At 33.0% G+C, this 17073-nt stretch overlaps 3 protein-coding genes across 4 annotated transcripts; all 3 read right to left on the bottom strand.

Annotated features, from left to right (window-relative positions):
- Nucleotides 1–74: 74 nt before the first annotated feature.
- LOC110723139 lies at nucleotides 75–3376 on the bottom strand. Of its 2 annotated transcripts, XM_021902454.1 has the most exons (4): nucleotides 2976–3375; nucleotides 2051–2476; nucleotides 1640–1867; nucleotides 75–462 (listed from the first exon to the last, which is right to left on the bottom strand). In XM_021902454.1, the coding sequence occupies exons 2-4, from the start codon at nucleotides 2474–2476 to the stop codon at nucleotides 412–414; spliced, it is 705 nt and encodes a 234-aa protein (XP_021758146.1). In that variant the 5' UTR covers nucleotides 2976–3375; the 3' UTR covers nucleotides 75–411. The 2 variants fall into 2 exon arrangements, with proteins under 2 accessions (XP_021758146.1, XP_021758145.1); XM_021902453.1 differs by lacking the exon at nucleotides 75–462 and having other exon boundaries at nucleotides 675–1867; nucleotides 2976–3376.
- Nucleotides 3377–4376: 1000 nt separating this feature from the next.
- Nucleotides 4377–6893, bottom strand: LOC110723138 (GTP-binding nuclear protein Ran-3-like). The gene is made up of 8 exons (XM_021902452.1): nucleotides 6749–6893; nucleotides 6542–6611; nucleotides 6244–6300; nucleotides 6037–6154; nucleotides 5323–5412; nucleotides 5042–5221; nucleotides 4878–4955; nucleotides 4377–4732 (listed from the first exon to the last, which is right to left on the bottom strand). Exons 1-8 carry the CDS (start codon nucleotides 6749–6751, stop codon nucleotides 4663–4665), a joined length of 666 nt encoding a protein of 221 aa, XP_021758144.1. The 5' UTR covers nucleotides 6752–6893; the 3' UTR covers nucleotides 4377–4662.
- Nucleotides 6894–8429: 1536 nt separating this feature from the next.
- LOC110723137 lies at nucleotides 8430–14363 on the bottom strand. The gene is made up of 3 exons (XM_021902450.1): nucleotides 14168–14363; nucleotides 10473–10970; nucleotides 8430–9353 (listed from the first exon to the last, which is right to left on the bottom strand). Exons 1-3 carry the CDS (start codon nucleotides 14238–14240, stop codon nucleotides 8824–8826), a joined length of 1101 nt encoding a protein of 366 aa, XP_021758142.1. The 5' UTR covers nucleotides 14241–14363; the 3' UTR covers nucleotides 8430–8823.
- Between the last annotated feature and the right edge of the window lie 2710 nt (nucleotides 14364–17073).

Raw genomic sequence — 17073 nt, 5'->3', positions numbered from 1 at the left:
TTGAGATGTAATATCTCAATTCTAATAACATTTACACTAGTATATACTTGTACTAGATACATGCAAGTATTACAAATTTACAATTCAAGATTCAAGCAACTCTTCTAACGAGAGTCTAAAGTGAGCTTAATCAGAGCTCTTGCTTTGCAGTCACCAACTTTCCAATACCATAGAGGCTGATAGAAGCTGTGAAGTTCAGGATTCGTAACCAGCAACTCTGATCGTTGCAAGTTTGCAACATGACATGATGAGAACTTTAATCTGCTTTAAAATTACAAGTGTGCATAATATCCTGATGTTTGATGTTCTCACCCTCAAACTTCAGCAAATTCTTGAAGCACAATGCTTCTGTAAAATCATAACGAAGTTCAGTGGTTAAAAGAAACATGATCTCTTTAGAGCTTGGCTCTGTCAATGGACTGCAGTTTTCTGCATCCAACTGTGTGTTACCAAATGCATGACCTATACCGCAAAGTCACAAACACTTAAATATAGAAAGCATACAAATACAATTAGCAATAGCTGTTTGCAAGTATTAAAAAGAAATAAACACAGGCATGTACAGTGTTTATTTCCTAGATGTCTGCACACTGTAATCGCAGAGCTAGAAATTAGACGGAACAAAGATTTATGACAAATTCTGAATTACTAGCTTCTACAAAAGAATAGACGCAAGAAAATTCCCAGTAAAACAAACATTTATTCACTGCATTAACAATGGCTGTCAACATGTACAATTTGAAAACTATTGTCTGCTTCAGAAAAGGTGTAAAGCATACAAGAGCTAGTGCAATGTCCACTCAAAGAACGAGGAAGACCTAAGGCATCAGTAATGAAGTTTAACATCCCCTTCTAGGAAGGTCAATTAAACCGTCTCATGTGTGCTTAACAGATTTGTACAACTTTTATTAGAAACTAAATCAATGTTCTACTCCACAATATGTAACCGCATTAACAATTCTCAGAATGTACAATTTGAACATCCTCCCAACTTTCTTACACAGGATAGTAGTTAACAGAACTTAGAGGGCCCAGAAAAGTGTGTCATGTATCTATACGCTATTAAGGTAAGAAGAGCTAGTAATAAACTCAACCCAAGCACTCAAATTGACAATAACCTCCTTAGCTAGCAACAAGGCAAACCAAGGCCTGTACTAGACTTTAACCTCCTTAGTTCCATTAAATGTTCATCTGTTGAAACAGAATACTTTTGACGGAGGTTTGTTAGATAAAATTCCAGCTCCCAACTCAAAGGACCACATGCATATAATGCTTCTAGGGTGCTACGGTATCTATTTAACTCTAGCTCATGCGATCTTAAAGTATCTTCCTGTATTGACTGACCAATAGACACTGCTTCATCTCCCCCTTTATGATAAAATGATTCAGCGTCACTACAAAAATAATCCCTTTCCTGACTACAGCTGGCTGAGGAATGGCTGATCAACCTATCAAAAATTGCATCACCAATGCTACAACTAGCAACAGATGATTCACATTGAACAGAATCAGTTTCAGAGGTTCTACCAAGAGGATTGGTATCATCATGGTTTCTACGGCTAGTGTTACTGGTTGTTCTTTTAAATATTTGCTCCTTATCCTTACCATGAGTTTTCCTAAATTTATCAGGTGTCTGTACCTTCCCATTGAAAGAAAACGAGTCTGGTACAGCACGAAGCTTAACCTCCTTCTCTGCTGCCCTTCGTTTCTGAGCATACTCCGGAGAAGAATCATCCACGAATGACCTTTTCTGCGTCTTGGACAGCAAGACACATTCCTGATCTTTCACAACGTCAAAGTCACCTTGTGTTTGCATTTGAGCCAACTTCTGCACCCTATATAACAGTTTCTTATCAATTCCAGAATCCTGCAATTACAGAACAGAAATCATCAGTATAACCCCAATATGTTAAGTACAAACAACCATGCAAGCAAAAGGAAACCATAGGAGCAATCATAAGCAAGTAATATTAATAATGGTTAGAGAAATTCGACATTGTTTTGCACGCAAGAAAGATACTCAGTACAGCAATTAGTAACAGATATTTACCTTCTCTAGAGGAAACCACTGGTTATTTTTCCATTGTTGCCGTGCTCTTACACCAGATTTCCTCACTCTAAACTCATCCACAGATCCGATCACCTGGATACCATACGAATCATCATTTTCCAAAACCTCTTCAATAATACTGACTCTCCAGTAACCATCATCCAGAACTTCCACAACATCACCAACAGCCCAAACTCTCGACCCTGTCACAGGTGGTGGACGAGGCCGGACTGCTTCCGAGGATACTTTGTCAACACCGTCTTTAGCTATTCCAGCACCGCGATAATATCTCACCGTATAACCATCTCCATTATCCTCCACAATCTGTGCACACCGCCAACCTCCTGAAAGATCCTTCTTCTTAGAAAAGACCTCCACCATACTTCCTCTATCAAACCTCATATTCAACTTATCACTGATTAACATCTAAACAAACAACACAAATTAAGATCAGAAATTATGAATAACAATTACTCATCAAATCAAAAAGCACTAAACAGAATCACAACACTACATAAACTTTCATATAAAAAGCATTTTATTCATTGAAGTTACCTAATAATATCCTTTTTTCCAAAATATATACATCAATAATTTCCTTCTTTAACAAAATTTCAACAACCTCAAAGAATTTAAACTAAGAATCAATACAAGATCATGATCACACATTATTCCATTAAATAACATTTATCATCAAAATTAAAGTAAAATGCAAGTAAAAATATAGCTTTTCAAATAAAAACAACGAATTGATTCTTTAAACCTTAGGGTTACTGCTCAAGTAGCGATCAATTAACAAAAAACAGAAAAAACAATTCCAGAAATTAATTATTTCATACAATCGGAAGAAAATCAATCACTAAAACCTAAAAAATAAATAGCAACAGAATAAAAAATTGAGAAGAAAATGAATACAATAACTTACTTCGTCAATCGGAAGAACGCCGAATTTCTGTGCACAACAAGCTGATTGATTGCAAAAATAATTGATCGATTGATTAATTACTAGCACAAATATTAGGGTTTTTTTTTTTTTTTTTTTTTGAAATTAATATTTGGGGATTAATAGGAGAAATTACTTGGGAAAAACGTAATTAATTTGAGAAAATCGAAGAATCTGGTTAGCTTGAGGCAAAATCTTTAGCAAGGTTGTTCTTCAACTGAACACGCAATTGGAAACTCTAATGAGTCATGAACAGAGTAGGATTGTATTCAAGGTTAAAAATCTATCTTCTTAATTTTTCTAACTAATTTAGTAATTTTGGAGTAAATTTAATTTTTATTTAGTTCAAAATAGTAACTATATCTCATATTCGATGTTACTAACTCCCTCATCGAGCTTAAAATTTACTTTTTTATTTTTATGGATGGAAAAATAAAAGTAACTTTTATTCCGCATTAGTTACTTATTTGAGTAGTAATTTTCTCGAAAATAAAAAATGAGTTTTACAACACTATTAAAGATTATTGCTTGTTTGTTCGAATATTAAAAAAAATTATACTCGTACTCCATATTTAATACTTCGTGTATCCACAAAGTATAAAGAATCAAAGACATTTTAAGGTGAATAAATACGTAATACATATTTTTCTTTGTTTATTAAGTAAGGGTCTATTCTCTTCAGCTTTGTAAATCAGAATGGCCCTAAGTTTACTTCAAATCATTAAGCATAACGTTAATGTAGGCTGTGTAACTTATAATGATAGATTAACTTTTATCATATTAATTTCGAGTAGTGTGGAATTAAATGAATAATTTTCTACCATTACTCTGTCCCAAATCTCATCATCACATACTACTACTTTTTAGTAGTATGTCTAATTTTTACTCAAATTCCTTTTATTGTTAACCATCTTGTCAAGGCTTACACTCCTTTGTCTCAATACTATGGTCCATGAAATGGTGTGCTAGTTGCAACTTGCCAAGTCTTGCCATTCATCAGCAAAATGGTCATTGTGTTCATGAGAAAAGGCGTGCAAGTAATCCAGCAAACGCATCATATGTTTTCTTTAGTACACAATTTCTTAAAAAAAAAACTGTCAAATGGATAGATTATATCGAAAACCATTCTAATGTCTAATGTTTAAGCTGATGTCAATCACAAAATCCAGTACGAATATATGTACATAGTATGATGCAAATTTATGTACTTCGTATAAACTGTAATGCAGCATAAGTACATCTTTCTATAAGCAAAAGTTGAAGCACAACAATAACCTATTGTAACGATCAATTTCACATGCATATTTGAACTATATGCACTTAACTTTTGTAAGATCAGCATAAAAAATTAGATCAAGATCAACTTAACATGGTGCAGAAAACTAGTGAGAATCAAAACGCAAATGATAAAATTGGGATCCAATACTTCCCACATTCATACAAAGCAAGTCTCATCGAAGTCACGCTCTACATCGAGCATCTGACCTTTCTAATACAATGTAGATCTCGCCAGCCAATATAAGGTAACAAAACATTATCAACTGTCCCAAACTCTCTACTACTACCTATCCAAAACCCTTAAAGAAGAAAATTCATCTTTAGTGATACAGTTTAGGGACGGCAGAAAATTCAACACACAAGGAGACCGAAAAAAAGATGATCTTCCAATTTACTCGAATGCGTCATCATCATCATCTGGGAGGGGCTGTGCAGCTGCAACAGCAAGCTCTTGCTCATGCCTATAAAGAACACAGATATGACAATATGTTAATAGTCTTTAAAAAGCTAATCTAACAGCCACAACAATCTCGACATTCACTAATTGAAGAATATCATGCACAAATTCGCAAACAAGCCCAACAAATTCATGGAACTGATCAATACCTCTGCTGTTCGGCCAAGTCAATCTCCACCTCTGGAGGAGCCAAAGCTACTGCCTCAACGAAATGCAAGTTGGCATCCCTGCATCAAAAACATTTTCAATAACAACTCCATAGTTTACTTTGCATGCCTATTGTTCACTTAAATTCCTACACGTAAACACGTACCCAGCAAGCTTCCTGGCAAGGTAGAGGAAGGGCTTCTCGAAGTTGTAATTGCTCTTGGCTGAAATCTCGTAGTACTGCAAGTTCTTCTTCCTGTGGAAGGTAACCTGCTTAGCCTTCACTTGCCTGTTCTTAACATCAACCTTGTTTCCACACAGCACAATTGGGATGTTCTCACACACCCTGATGAGAAGCAAACAATTAGAAATTAGATACATGATCACATGCGAAGATTAGACACTCAGCACAAAACAACCAAATTAACGGAAATTAATGTAAATCACCTGCAAAGGTCCCGATGCCAGGTTGGAACGTTCTTGTATGTCAATCGAGCAGTCACATCAAACATGATAATGGCACATTGACCATGAATGCTGTAAAACAAAAACAATGATTATTACAAACCTATGAGAACAAATATTCAAAATATACCAAATTGAAAATAGTTGCATAAAAAATTGAGCATTAACATTCTACAAACAAGACAGCATTCCTAATGACCAATCCAACAACAGTTGGAACTAATCACCATTCTCAATGACACAAAGAAAGCACAAAAACATTTAGGTATACACTTTTGATTATAAACCTAGCAAATAATGTAAAATTCAATCAAAATTTGATCAAGCTTATCATTACCACGCAAAGTAAACAACATTCAAGCTAATGGTTATCAAACAAACATACAATCAGTATTCACACATATAACTCGAACATGAAGCCAACAGTGAACACTAATAGAAGAGTTCACATTACATATTACACTTCCTTAATCCTATTTCTATCATTTACATCAAATTTACAATCTTCGGACTACAATTTGAATACATTGCAACGAAAACATGAGATAGAATTGAAACACAAATAATTGATCATTTCAAAGGCAATTATTAGTATCCATCACAATTTGAAGACGAATTCATCGAAATCACGAGACATCATACAAATTGAAACACATATAATTGAACAATTCAAAAGTAATCATAAAGATGACTCACTAGTATCCATCTCTGAGACCACCAAACTTCTCTTGGCCAGCGGTATCCCAGCAGTAAAATCTGATTTTCCCACAGTTAGTGTGGAAATCCAATGGATGAACTTCGACACCAATAGTAGCTGTACAATCAAAATACCCTCACTCATCAAATTATTCACCTCTCTAATCAAATAATCAGCAATAATAATCAACAATTAACAAAACTTACGTTCATATTTCTTCTCAAATTCACCAGAAAGATGCCTTTTAACAAATGTAGTCTTTCCTGCACATCCAATCACATCCCAAATCAACAAATTTTCCAAATTTCGTTTTCACACTCGCAACAAATAAAAAAAATCAACCCAAAAAAACCCAATTCGAAAATTTAACCCGGACAAATTACCCACATAGATCTAACCCAAATCACACCCAAAAAATTCAAAAACAAGATCACAAAATCATCAATTTCTGCATAAATCAATCCTAAATTCCCAGAAATTTGTTAAAATCTAAAATAAAATTACCTGTACCACCGTCACCAACGAGAACAAGCTTGAAGCTTGGGTAATCAACAGTTTGCTGATTCGGCAAAGCCTAAACCCAGAAAATCAAAAATCAAAATCAGAAATTAAGAAGAAAAATCCAGCCAATTACATCAAATTTAAACAACATTAAATCAAAAACCATTTAATCAAATAAAAAATTCAAAAAGATCAAAAAGAAAAACTGACCATTATTACGAATTTGAGCTGGAAAAACAGAAGAGAGAGAAAAATAGAGAGAGAAGGAGAAATTGGGGGATGGAAGACTACTAGGGTTAGAGAAGGGGGTTATATATGAAGGGTTTATGGAATTGTAAAAATAGAATTTGAATTTTTGAAGAGGAAAAGAAGGGGGTGGCGTTTGCCCAACGCGAGATTCTGCACCGTTGGATTTAGGGGAATTTTGTTCCGTTTAGATCTTTCTTTTTTTTTTCTTTTTAATTATTTTTGAATCAGTGTGACACGTGTGTGTGATACGTGAGAGTTGGTTGTTGTTCTAGAATTCTCCAGAATAACATGCAGGTTGGCTGGATTTGGTCATCATATGAAATAAGTTTGATCCAGCCCACAAATTTAATATGGACATTAGAAAAGTTAATTATGGGGCTTATTTGAGAAAATTAGTGAAAATTAGATAGATTGGGTTGCTTGTGTTAGTTGTGTTGAGTTGGGCTTGATACAACATAAGTCCGTTTGCGAGCTTGGCAGGGCATGAGAGGCATGCTTGTGACTTTGTGAGTAGACATGTCAATTCGAGTCAACAGGTCGGGTTCGGGTTAAACTTTGAGTTGTTTGGGTCGTTTGGTTAAAGTGATTTGAATTGTTTGGATGACTACAGTTATGATAAAGAGGTAAGTTGTTTTCCTACAAAAGAAAATAGGCCAAATCGGATCAATTTTTTGGGTCATTTGGGTCAGATTGAGGTTCTCTCTTAGTAATTTGATTTGAAATCAGTTCAGGTTGGGTCGGGTTAGGAATTGACGTCTACTTTGTGAGCCATGAATTCTAATTTTTGAAAATTTGTAATAATGTCTATGCGATTGCAAGTCGCTGAAAATTCTAATATACTTTTATAATTTCAGTTGCATATTTGATGAGTAAAATAACAACTCTTGGATGTACTATGCATTTGGGTGTATATAAAAATTCCTCCAAGTCGTTACCTACTTATTTACTTCGTGCAGAGCATATTGTAATTGTTTTATTATTTTGCTCTAATTACAAATATTTCACCGTATTGACTTTTACATTATTCACATGTTCATCTTTGACTAAGTAGATTAAATATCTATTTGATTGTTGATATGTTTTAATTGTGTTTTCTCTATATCAAAAGTTTTTGTTAATTGTTCAAGTTTTCTTTGTTGATCATCATATATATGTATCGATGAAGATGTTAGTTTTGTGTGTTAATTTTCAACTAACGAAGTATGTATCAATAAAACAAAACTGTCTTCAAACATTGTGATTTGGATGCATAAAACATTCCATGCTTTTGAGTGCATACAATATTTTGCGAGAAGATTTAGCTTATAAAAGTACAAGATGTGAATTGTTGTCGAAATAAAATGAGCTGAATCAAAATTGATAAATGCAAAGACAGTTAAACAGCATATACACAACTAGCTCGTACAATCGAAATTATACATCAATGAACCCTTCAAAATTGTTACTTGTATAAAACTAGCTCTATCACACCATTATTTGGTTCAATAATGCATAAACTATACTAATATTAACTTATTAAGTAATTATCATTCTCAAAGTTCTAACAAAGTGTTTGCGTGAAAAAAAGAAAGTAAAACTTAATTAAAAACATCACTAGAAATGTGAGACCAATCAATATATTATGAACTTATGGATCAAAATGTTTAGATAATATCAAGCTAAATACATATGCTTTTCATTAATAATTAAAATTGGCATAACAAGATCCAAATAAACATACAAGAAAACCCCAAATTTCATGACCAACATACAATTATTTTACATTAGTATACTTAGATATCTCCTTATTTCGAAAATACTTCCCTAAATATAAAACTTAAAACATGCATAAGATAGAATTATCTCTGCTAAATGCTTCTCCGCAACACAAAAATACATTGCTTTGCATTATACATATAATTACCTCCGCATATAAGAGAAAAAACCTAAGTTTTACCACTCTTTTTTCCAATCAAATTAACAATTCTTCATATTTTCTTTAGTAGTAGTAATTAAAATCTTGATTTTCATACACCCTTTTGTTAACTCTTCAACCTTCATGGCCTACCGCGAATGCTAAGGAGTCGAACATCATCAATCACAGGGCCGCAAAGTGAAGAGAAGTCGTCACTCCTCATCGAGTAGAAGGTACTATAGAACATGATTCGAGTCCTAGCTTGGGTAGCAACAAAGCGAAGCACGGCTCGTTTAAACCCTCCCTTCCCCTTAGACTGGTAGGGTACTTTGATAGTGTCTTTGCCTGCAAAGGCCTCGACGACCATGGGGCCGGCACAAGCATCATTGGCATCACCAACGGAGAAACTTAGAGTGTAACGTTTACCGGGGATGGTACGTACAACTTGTGCAATTGCACTTTCTTTCCCTGCGACGAGCTCTATTGCTCGTCGGCCTGAGGGCACAAAGAAGTGATTCGAGTCTACGTACTTGACCGCCTTCAAGGACTCGACCATCCAACCAGGGAGTGGTGAATGTGCATCTTCGATGTTTGGTGGGATTAGGGTTCCCCATGTTGTGTTGCGGAAGATGTATGGACCTTCTTCAAAGTTACCATTCTTCATTAGGTTCACTGCATTTGTTATAGATAAAGTTAGAATTTTTTTTTTAAAAAAAAGCCAACATGGCTAAAATAAATCACAACAATGAGGGATAGCTTAAGTGGTTAGAGTTTTCTTTTCAGCTACTAAATATATTGGGATTGATTCTTACTCCCGTCCTTCGCTACTTCGGTATGTTTTTTGGTGTTCCACTCGGTTCACCATTTGAGCTAATCTGGATTTGGGGATCAGCCTTGGGTGATTAGGCTCCAATCTCTTCCCAATTGTTGTTGTGAAGGATCAAACACAGGTTCTCCCAACCAAGTGTAGTCTCAATGACCACTACACTTATTGTGCATCCGCATACATAGAAAAAGAACTAATCATGGACCAGGACGAGTCTAAAATAAACTCGCTTTGGTCCATCACATTAGGCTTTACTTAAAAAAAATTCGCGCTAAAGCAAAGTATACGGGCATGGTATTCAATCACGTAATTAGTCCATTTTACTAGATTATGACATGACATATTATACGGAGTACAAACTAAATAAGGAAACATATACGGAGTTGTCAATTAAGCGAAAGATGTGATAGAAAATTGTAATTTAGCATCGACAAATCTACTCTTAACTTTGTAATTTTTCATAATGATGTAGACATTTTACACAATATATGTAACAACCAACATAGCTAAATGGAGGGTCATGTGGTGTATTGATTACTCAATGACAAATTTAAAATCATGACATGTTACAAAATATAAATGTCCCAATCACCATGTGTGTGAACATTGAAATTTATGAAGGATAATGAAGCTCATTAATATAGCGGCTTTTTCATAATTTATATATGCCCACAAATTAGTTAGGTATGTACAATACTAGGCACAACCATGTGGTATATCAACATAGGTGTCTATTCTAATCGAAGCCTCATATTAATTTCATCCGATCCCATGACAAAATATAGTGTAGGTTTTCTATAGCTTTATTCTTCAACAAGTAACGAAGTGTCTAGCCCATACATATCAGAGTAACATAGGTCATGATTGTGAGAAAATTGTATCACTAAAACAAATCATATTATGAAACTGTTGTATATGAAATCTTTCGAACAAAGCAGTAAAGGAGCAACAATGAGAAAACTTACAGTTAGTCCTCTTAGGAGGGTAAAGAACTCGCATAGCGACGGAGTCGATAAGGGGACCACAAGCAGGATCTTCCTCAACACCAGGGTTATGGATAACAAGCTCAGCAAGGTTCGAAAGTGCTACAAAACCCCAAGCATAGCAATCCCAACCACTACTACTATACAAAGTTTGCATAGGAAGTACACCAAATTCAGGGGAAACAGATATGTTGAGTTGCTCTTCTTGTGCACAAGTTCTTGCTGCACAAAATGTTATGGCATAGTTCATTCCCTTTGTTACACTCACCCTTTGCTTGATCGAGGCCTCGTTTCCGAGCCTCACGGCGTAGGCTCCCTCCGGGACTACTAGCAACATGTCCCCTTGTTTTTGGCCGGATTTTATGTACTCGACGAAACCGGAGATTTCCCAGTTTGGTATGGAATGCCTGTTCACTACCACCGTGCCCTTCATGTCCGATCGCCTAGGGCCTTTCTCAAAGTCACCATTTGGTAGTAATCCTGAAATCATATGAGAGTGACTATGTTATACCCTGTTCGTATACATACTATTTTTAGAATGTTCGGAAATAATTGTCACATATCAGAAACAAATAATTGTCGTATACATACTGTGTAGGTCTATGTTGTCAGGGGCGGAGCCATGTAGGAACAAGGGGGGACGGTTGTCCCCCCATTTTTCCAAAAAAAAATTTAATTTATGTTAGCTTAAATAAATGCTGTAAATAAGAATAAATACCTTACATGTATACCTTATATAACAAAGACAATATTTGGTCTGGTGGTTGATGGGCTTGAGTAAAGCTTGTATTTCTCTTTGATCCTAGGTTCGATTCTTTACCCGATCATTTTTTTTGTTTCTTTTTGCTATTTTTGGACTTTATTTTTATTTCATTTTATAGTTTATACAAAGTGCTCCTATTTAACTTCTTTTTCTTGTTTTTGGATTTTGCCATTTTTTTTTTACTGGTTTTTAAATTTCATTATATAGTATGTAATTTATATATACAAAGTATTATAAGTCTTCAAACCTCTAATTACTCTCATTTAACTGTTTAATCAAGTATCGCCTTGTTGATAGTGATTACTAATGTGTTATTAAACTATTTGTAATGAACACATGTCTCCGTATTTTTTTATCTCTCTAATTATGTGTGCCTAAATTCTATTTTTTTTTATAGCTTGTTTGGAACTAAGTTTCCAATTTTATTTTTAGTCAAAGAAAGTTTATTTATTTATTATTATTTTTTTTTTAAATGTAACCCAAATCCCTTTACATCTACTATCAATTTGTGTAAATGCTTATCATTTGATAAATCATATTTATCGATTATTAAGGATTACATACCTTAAAATTGGGGTTTACCAGCATAAAAAAAAAATTTGGTTAATAAATTTCTTAATATGCAATTAATTTTTTAACAACTCCTCTTTCACCATATATGAGTAATTGTCATATCTCATAAGCGATTTCAAATATATATTAAACAATTTATGTGATCAATTTCTTTTTTCTTATAATTATTGTCGATTATTAAACATCTAAAAATTGTCCCCCCGGATTACAAATCCTGGCTCCGCCACTGTATGTTGTGATGAAAAAAATAATTGCAATCCAAAAAAATTAGTGATGCATTGTATAATTATGGTTTTCAATTTTAATTAGCCACCTCATGCATGTAATTTGAGAGCATGATCTCTAATAATTTTAATTCTTCAAAGTAGTTAATTACTAAGGATAAAGAGCCTATTCTCATTGACTGAACTGGACTGAAATGAATACTCCGTATTTATAAGAGAAGAAAATTAGAAGCTGAACTGAACTGAACTAACTTATTAGAGCTGAATTGAATTGAAAATAAACGTACGAAAACATACCCTAGTTTCATTCCTTATACGTATTTCTTAAAAACACAGACATATTCTTTCCTTTAAACTTTAACTTAGTTAATTAATATATGTTGAGATTTGAGATAAATATAATAAGATCTCACCCTATAATAGTCTAAAACAACAATTATTCAAAAGTGATGTTCAATGTTTAAACTTTGAACACAAATTTCAGAGCGTATTCAGCCAAAAAGTAGAAGCTAGTAGTTTCTAGAACAGCTACTCCGTATCTAGCTAAAAAAAAAACTAGGGATATGTATGACAGTATGAGTATATATAGGATAAGTATACATATTGCATCCATAACTACTGTATTTTGCAGTTAGAATATGAAGATATATTTTTTTTATTTTAATAATTTTAATATGCTAGATTTCGGCTGTTATAAGATCAAGATATACTTTAAAGTTTGTTTTTTACTTAGAAATAATGACAAATATTTGTCGGCCTTTATGTTTTTCTGCTACAAAACTTTAATTTTTTCTTGTAATTTCTTTTTTGTCGATCTCATTATATTCTAGTCTTTGGCTTATGTACAAGATTTTTTTGGTAGGGTAATGAAATTGTATGAGCTCAATTTCAAGCATGTACGCATTATTGTTTATATAGGACATTAAAATTCAAATTTTAAATATTTCTAAATAAAATCCAAACAAATTATATACTGTAGTTAGATAAAGATACCCGTATTTCAAGAGAATACACCCCAAACTCGAGGATAAAGTCACGAAATTTAAGATACTAACTAAACTACACCTCTTCAACATTGAGTAACGGATTATATAAATAAAACAAATTAGTTATGTAGACAGATAATATATAAATTATCTGTGTATACATCAACGTCGTAAAATTTTGATTAATCTATCTTAGAATTGCCTTACTAGGGCCACCACGTGACATTTGCGACATGGCTAGTGGTATTAAATACCCAACTCTAATGATTGTCCACACTCCACATCAATGTAGTCCCATTTTGCCTTTTATGTGTGTTTCATACTAGATGTGCAAGAATAAATGAAACTTTATAGTAAAAAAAAAAAAAAATTAAAAATAACAAAAAGATAAAATTGTTTCCTCAATTTGAAATTAATAGTCATGCTATCGTAATAATAGATATGATTTGAATCAGTTTCATAGCAACAAGATTAAAATTAGTTTCGCGACAACATATATTCGAACAAGATGAGTACGTAAGATTGTAAGAGTGTTCAAGAATTGTTGCAAGGAGTACAATACTCATTAGTACAAGCTAATAAAGCATTGAAGTGTTGGAACAAATTTGGTAAAATTAAGTACTCCATAATAAAAGCACATAGTAGTAACTTTTAAATATTGAAAATGACTTGTACTTCAAATTGGTAAGGATTCACTAACACCATTATTATAACATAGCCATTATATATAGAAGGCAAGCCTTAGATATTATTAGAATCTCTGTTACATAAAGAAATAAATGACTACCTAACTAACCTTCATAACTCTGACATTAGTTTGATAACAACCTTTGGATAGTATAGGAAAATGTGACATTGAGTTATTCCCTTAATTATACTTTATCGTAATAATATAAGTTGAAGAAAACACAACCTTAAAAACTTAAAACATGTATACTCTTAATTATGTTTCCTTATAATAGCATAAGCACGCTATTAAACTTGAAGAAAACACGACCTTATAAACTAATTGTTTCCATATTAGTGTGTTGAATTATGCAACAACAAAACTCCAATGAAATTTCATAGAAGTATACAATTACAAACAACATACAATAATTTAAATGGATAAGAAAAAATGAGAGATTTTACCATCAGTAAAGGCAGAGACAAAGGGGCACGTGGCAAGAGCTAGAAGCACCGACAGGAAAATAAGATTAACCATACTGAAAATGCCACTTAATAATATCCAAATTAGGAGAGAGAAAATGAAGTGAAGGTAGTTTTAGAGAGAGAAAACAGGGGAATGAAAATGGAGAGAGAGTGGCAAAGAAGAAGTGAGAAGAGGTGTGCTTATATGCATGGATATACCCAAAGAAGCCCTTAGAAATGGTCCAAATTTACAGAAATTGCCATTATGTTTATGTCTGACGATCTTCACGTGGAATGTGGAGGCAGGGGATGTGGGGTTACCATGGTGCTTTTGGACTTACTATTTATTAAACTATTATTTTTTTATTTTTTTTTATTATTATTATTATGAGATTTTATCACTAGTGACTTGAAGGGTAAGATGATGTTCATAACATTGTCGATCAAATTATTCAAATATTTGACATTATGGTACAAATAACATAAATTCAATTGTTTTAGTTTTAAGCACAAAAAATATCCTTCACTAGGTCATATAAAAGTGTGTAATATTCGCATGATTTTTACTTATCTAAACTTATTTTAGTCATCTATTAGATTAAAAATAAGTGAAAATAAGGTGAACATAATAGATTTAAAGAGCATTATATATTCATATGCTGACATTTTTCTCAATGTTTTGACACAACTCTACATATATGGTATCCAAATTGATACTTGTATGAGTTGTATCTTGGTATAATTTAGTATTCTCATTGCGTGTTAATTTCCTCACTCAATTGTACGGAGTATACGATACTTGTCATGCATATGAGAAATGTTGGCTTAAACATTGGGATTTAGACGTCACATAGGCAATTTGTGCTTATCTCGTGACAGTTCCGCACCTGGGAAGATAATCTCTTCAATTTGCTTCCATTATTTTTCATCTCTTTGACAACTTTGGGTTTGTCTCATTTATTTTGTAGTCAATCAACATGCTAATTACAAAACTACTTGCTCATTTTATAAAACCATTAATTAAGGGCTTGTTTGGCATTGTTTTTTGTTTTAAGTTTTCAGTTTTTTTGAAAACTAAAAACAGGAAACAAGAAAAAGGTGTTTTCACTTTTCAGTTGTCAGTTTTTAAAATTATCATGATTTTAATAAGTTTGACTAATTTTTTATTCATTATATGATACAAATCATATGACTTTAAAAAACAAAAAACCCAAAAACAGAAAAGCACAGTGATACCAAACGAACCCTAAGCGACTGTAGTTGATGGATGAGACAATTTTTAAGAGAAGGAGGTGGAAATCCATGATTCTAGTTTTGCATTCATGTTGATGAAAATAGAAAATGACAATGTTATTATGTTTGGTATAATATTAAGCATGTTGAGGTGCTTTGAAGTGTCACATTGATATAATATGTATATTAAAAACAGATTAATATTAAAGCATTGATTAATGTTGTTGTTTTCTACTGAAGTTTATGAAATTGGAGATATTGTCTACTTCGAATATCATTTAATTAAAGACTTTTGATAAATAGCCTTGTTTTTGGGCAATATATGGGCATCTTTTATTCTTTCGTATGTTACGAGTACTCCGTATGTAAAGAAACAGATGTTCCCAAAGCTCACATGCTTTCTTGCATCATAACATCAACCTTCTTTTTTGTTTTTTGAAAGTTTATGCAAAAGGCTAAGCTTTACATACAATTCTTGGGTTATGGTTAGGGATAGTGTGCTTTTCTAAGGAGGGCTTTCTTGTCTTTTTGCATTATTTAAAATAAGCCCTATAGTACAAGTATATGGTTTGAGGTTGCGGTTTTTATTCGAGTATATCTATGCGTATTGGACCTATGTATTTGACATGTATATGGGAAGATAATCTGGGGTACGGCAATACATGTTCTCTCTTGTTTTAGTATAGTGGTACATTTTTGTAAACTACTATACATGTATAATGTACTATTAAAATATAGTTGTTTGAATAGTACTTTTTATGTACTATATTATGTATGTAGTGATTATTTTTGTCATCATATTTTCCAGCCTTAGGTTCCTATTATTTACAAAAATGTCATCCTATTTGCATCCTTAATACATAGAGACTATGCGCCAAGAGTTTTTTGATTTATTCATTTGATTTTCGATTGAATTAATCCAAACTTATTTCTACTTATAAAAATTTGTTTGAGCTTATAATATTATTAAAATTCAATAACTCTTATTATAACTTATTAGGCATTTACGTTTATTCTCAGCAACGCCAAAGTATTTATAGCGGAAGCTACGACTATTTACAAAGGAATCCAACTAGCTCTTCAATGTGGCATTCAGAACATTGATATTGAAAGTGATAACCTATTCAAATCAGGGCATGTTCACAATTACTTGATTTCAGTTCAGTTTAGCTCCAATCAGTTCAGTTCAGCTCTTAATTTCCCTCTCTCATAAAATATTCATTTTAGCTCAGTTCAATTCCGTTCAGTTCAGTTCAGTAAATGTGAACATGCCCTCGATAAAAAGGCATTTGGGTATTACGTTGGCAGATCGCGCATATTATCGAAGACATTCTCTCCTTAGTTTTGCAATTGGAGGATATCCAGCACGTCTACCGATAGTCAAATTGTGCAGCAGATTGGATAATGTGGGTCGTTTAGTACGTAATGGTATGGATATTGATGTTTGTAATAACTCTAGTTTGCAGCAGATAATAAACTCTAGTTTGTAACAATGGTCCGTTCTGATTTACTGAACTGAACTAAAGTGAAATGAATTAAACTAAATTGAATATTTTATGAGAGAAGAAAATTAGAAACTGCAATGCACAGAAAATAAGTTGAAGAAAATAGACCCTATCCTTAATAATATCATAGAAATTCCCATCGTTAGGAGTGTTTTCTAATGTTTATTT

This window comes from Chenopodium quinoa, unplaced genomic scaffold (assembly GCF_001683475.1).
Source record: "Chenopodium quinoa cultivar QQ74 unplaced genomic scaffold, ASM168347v1, whole genome shotgun sequence".
Classification (NCBI taxonomy): Eukaryota; Viridiplantae; Streptophyta; class Magnoliopsida; order Caryophyllales; family Amaranthaceae; genus Chenopodium; species Chenopodium quinoa.
Note: the sequence above shows the minus strand (reverse complement) of the source record. Positions and strands in the feature narration are given on the sequence as shown.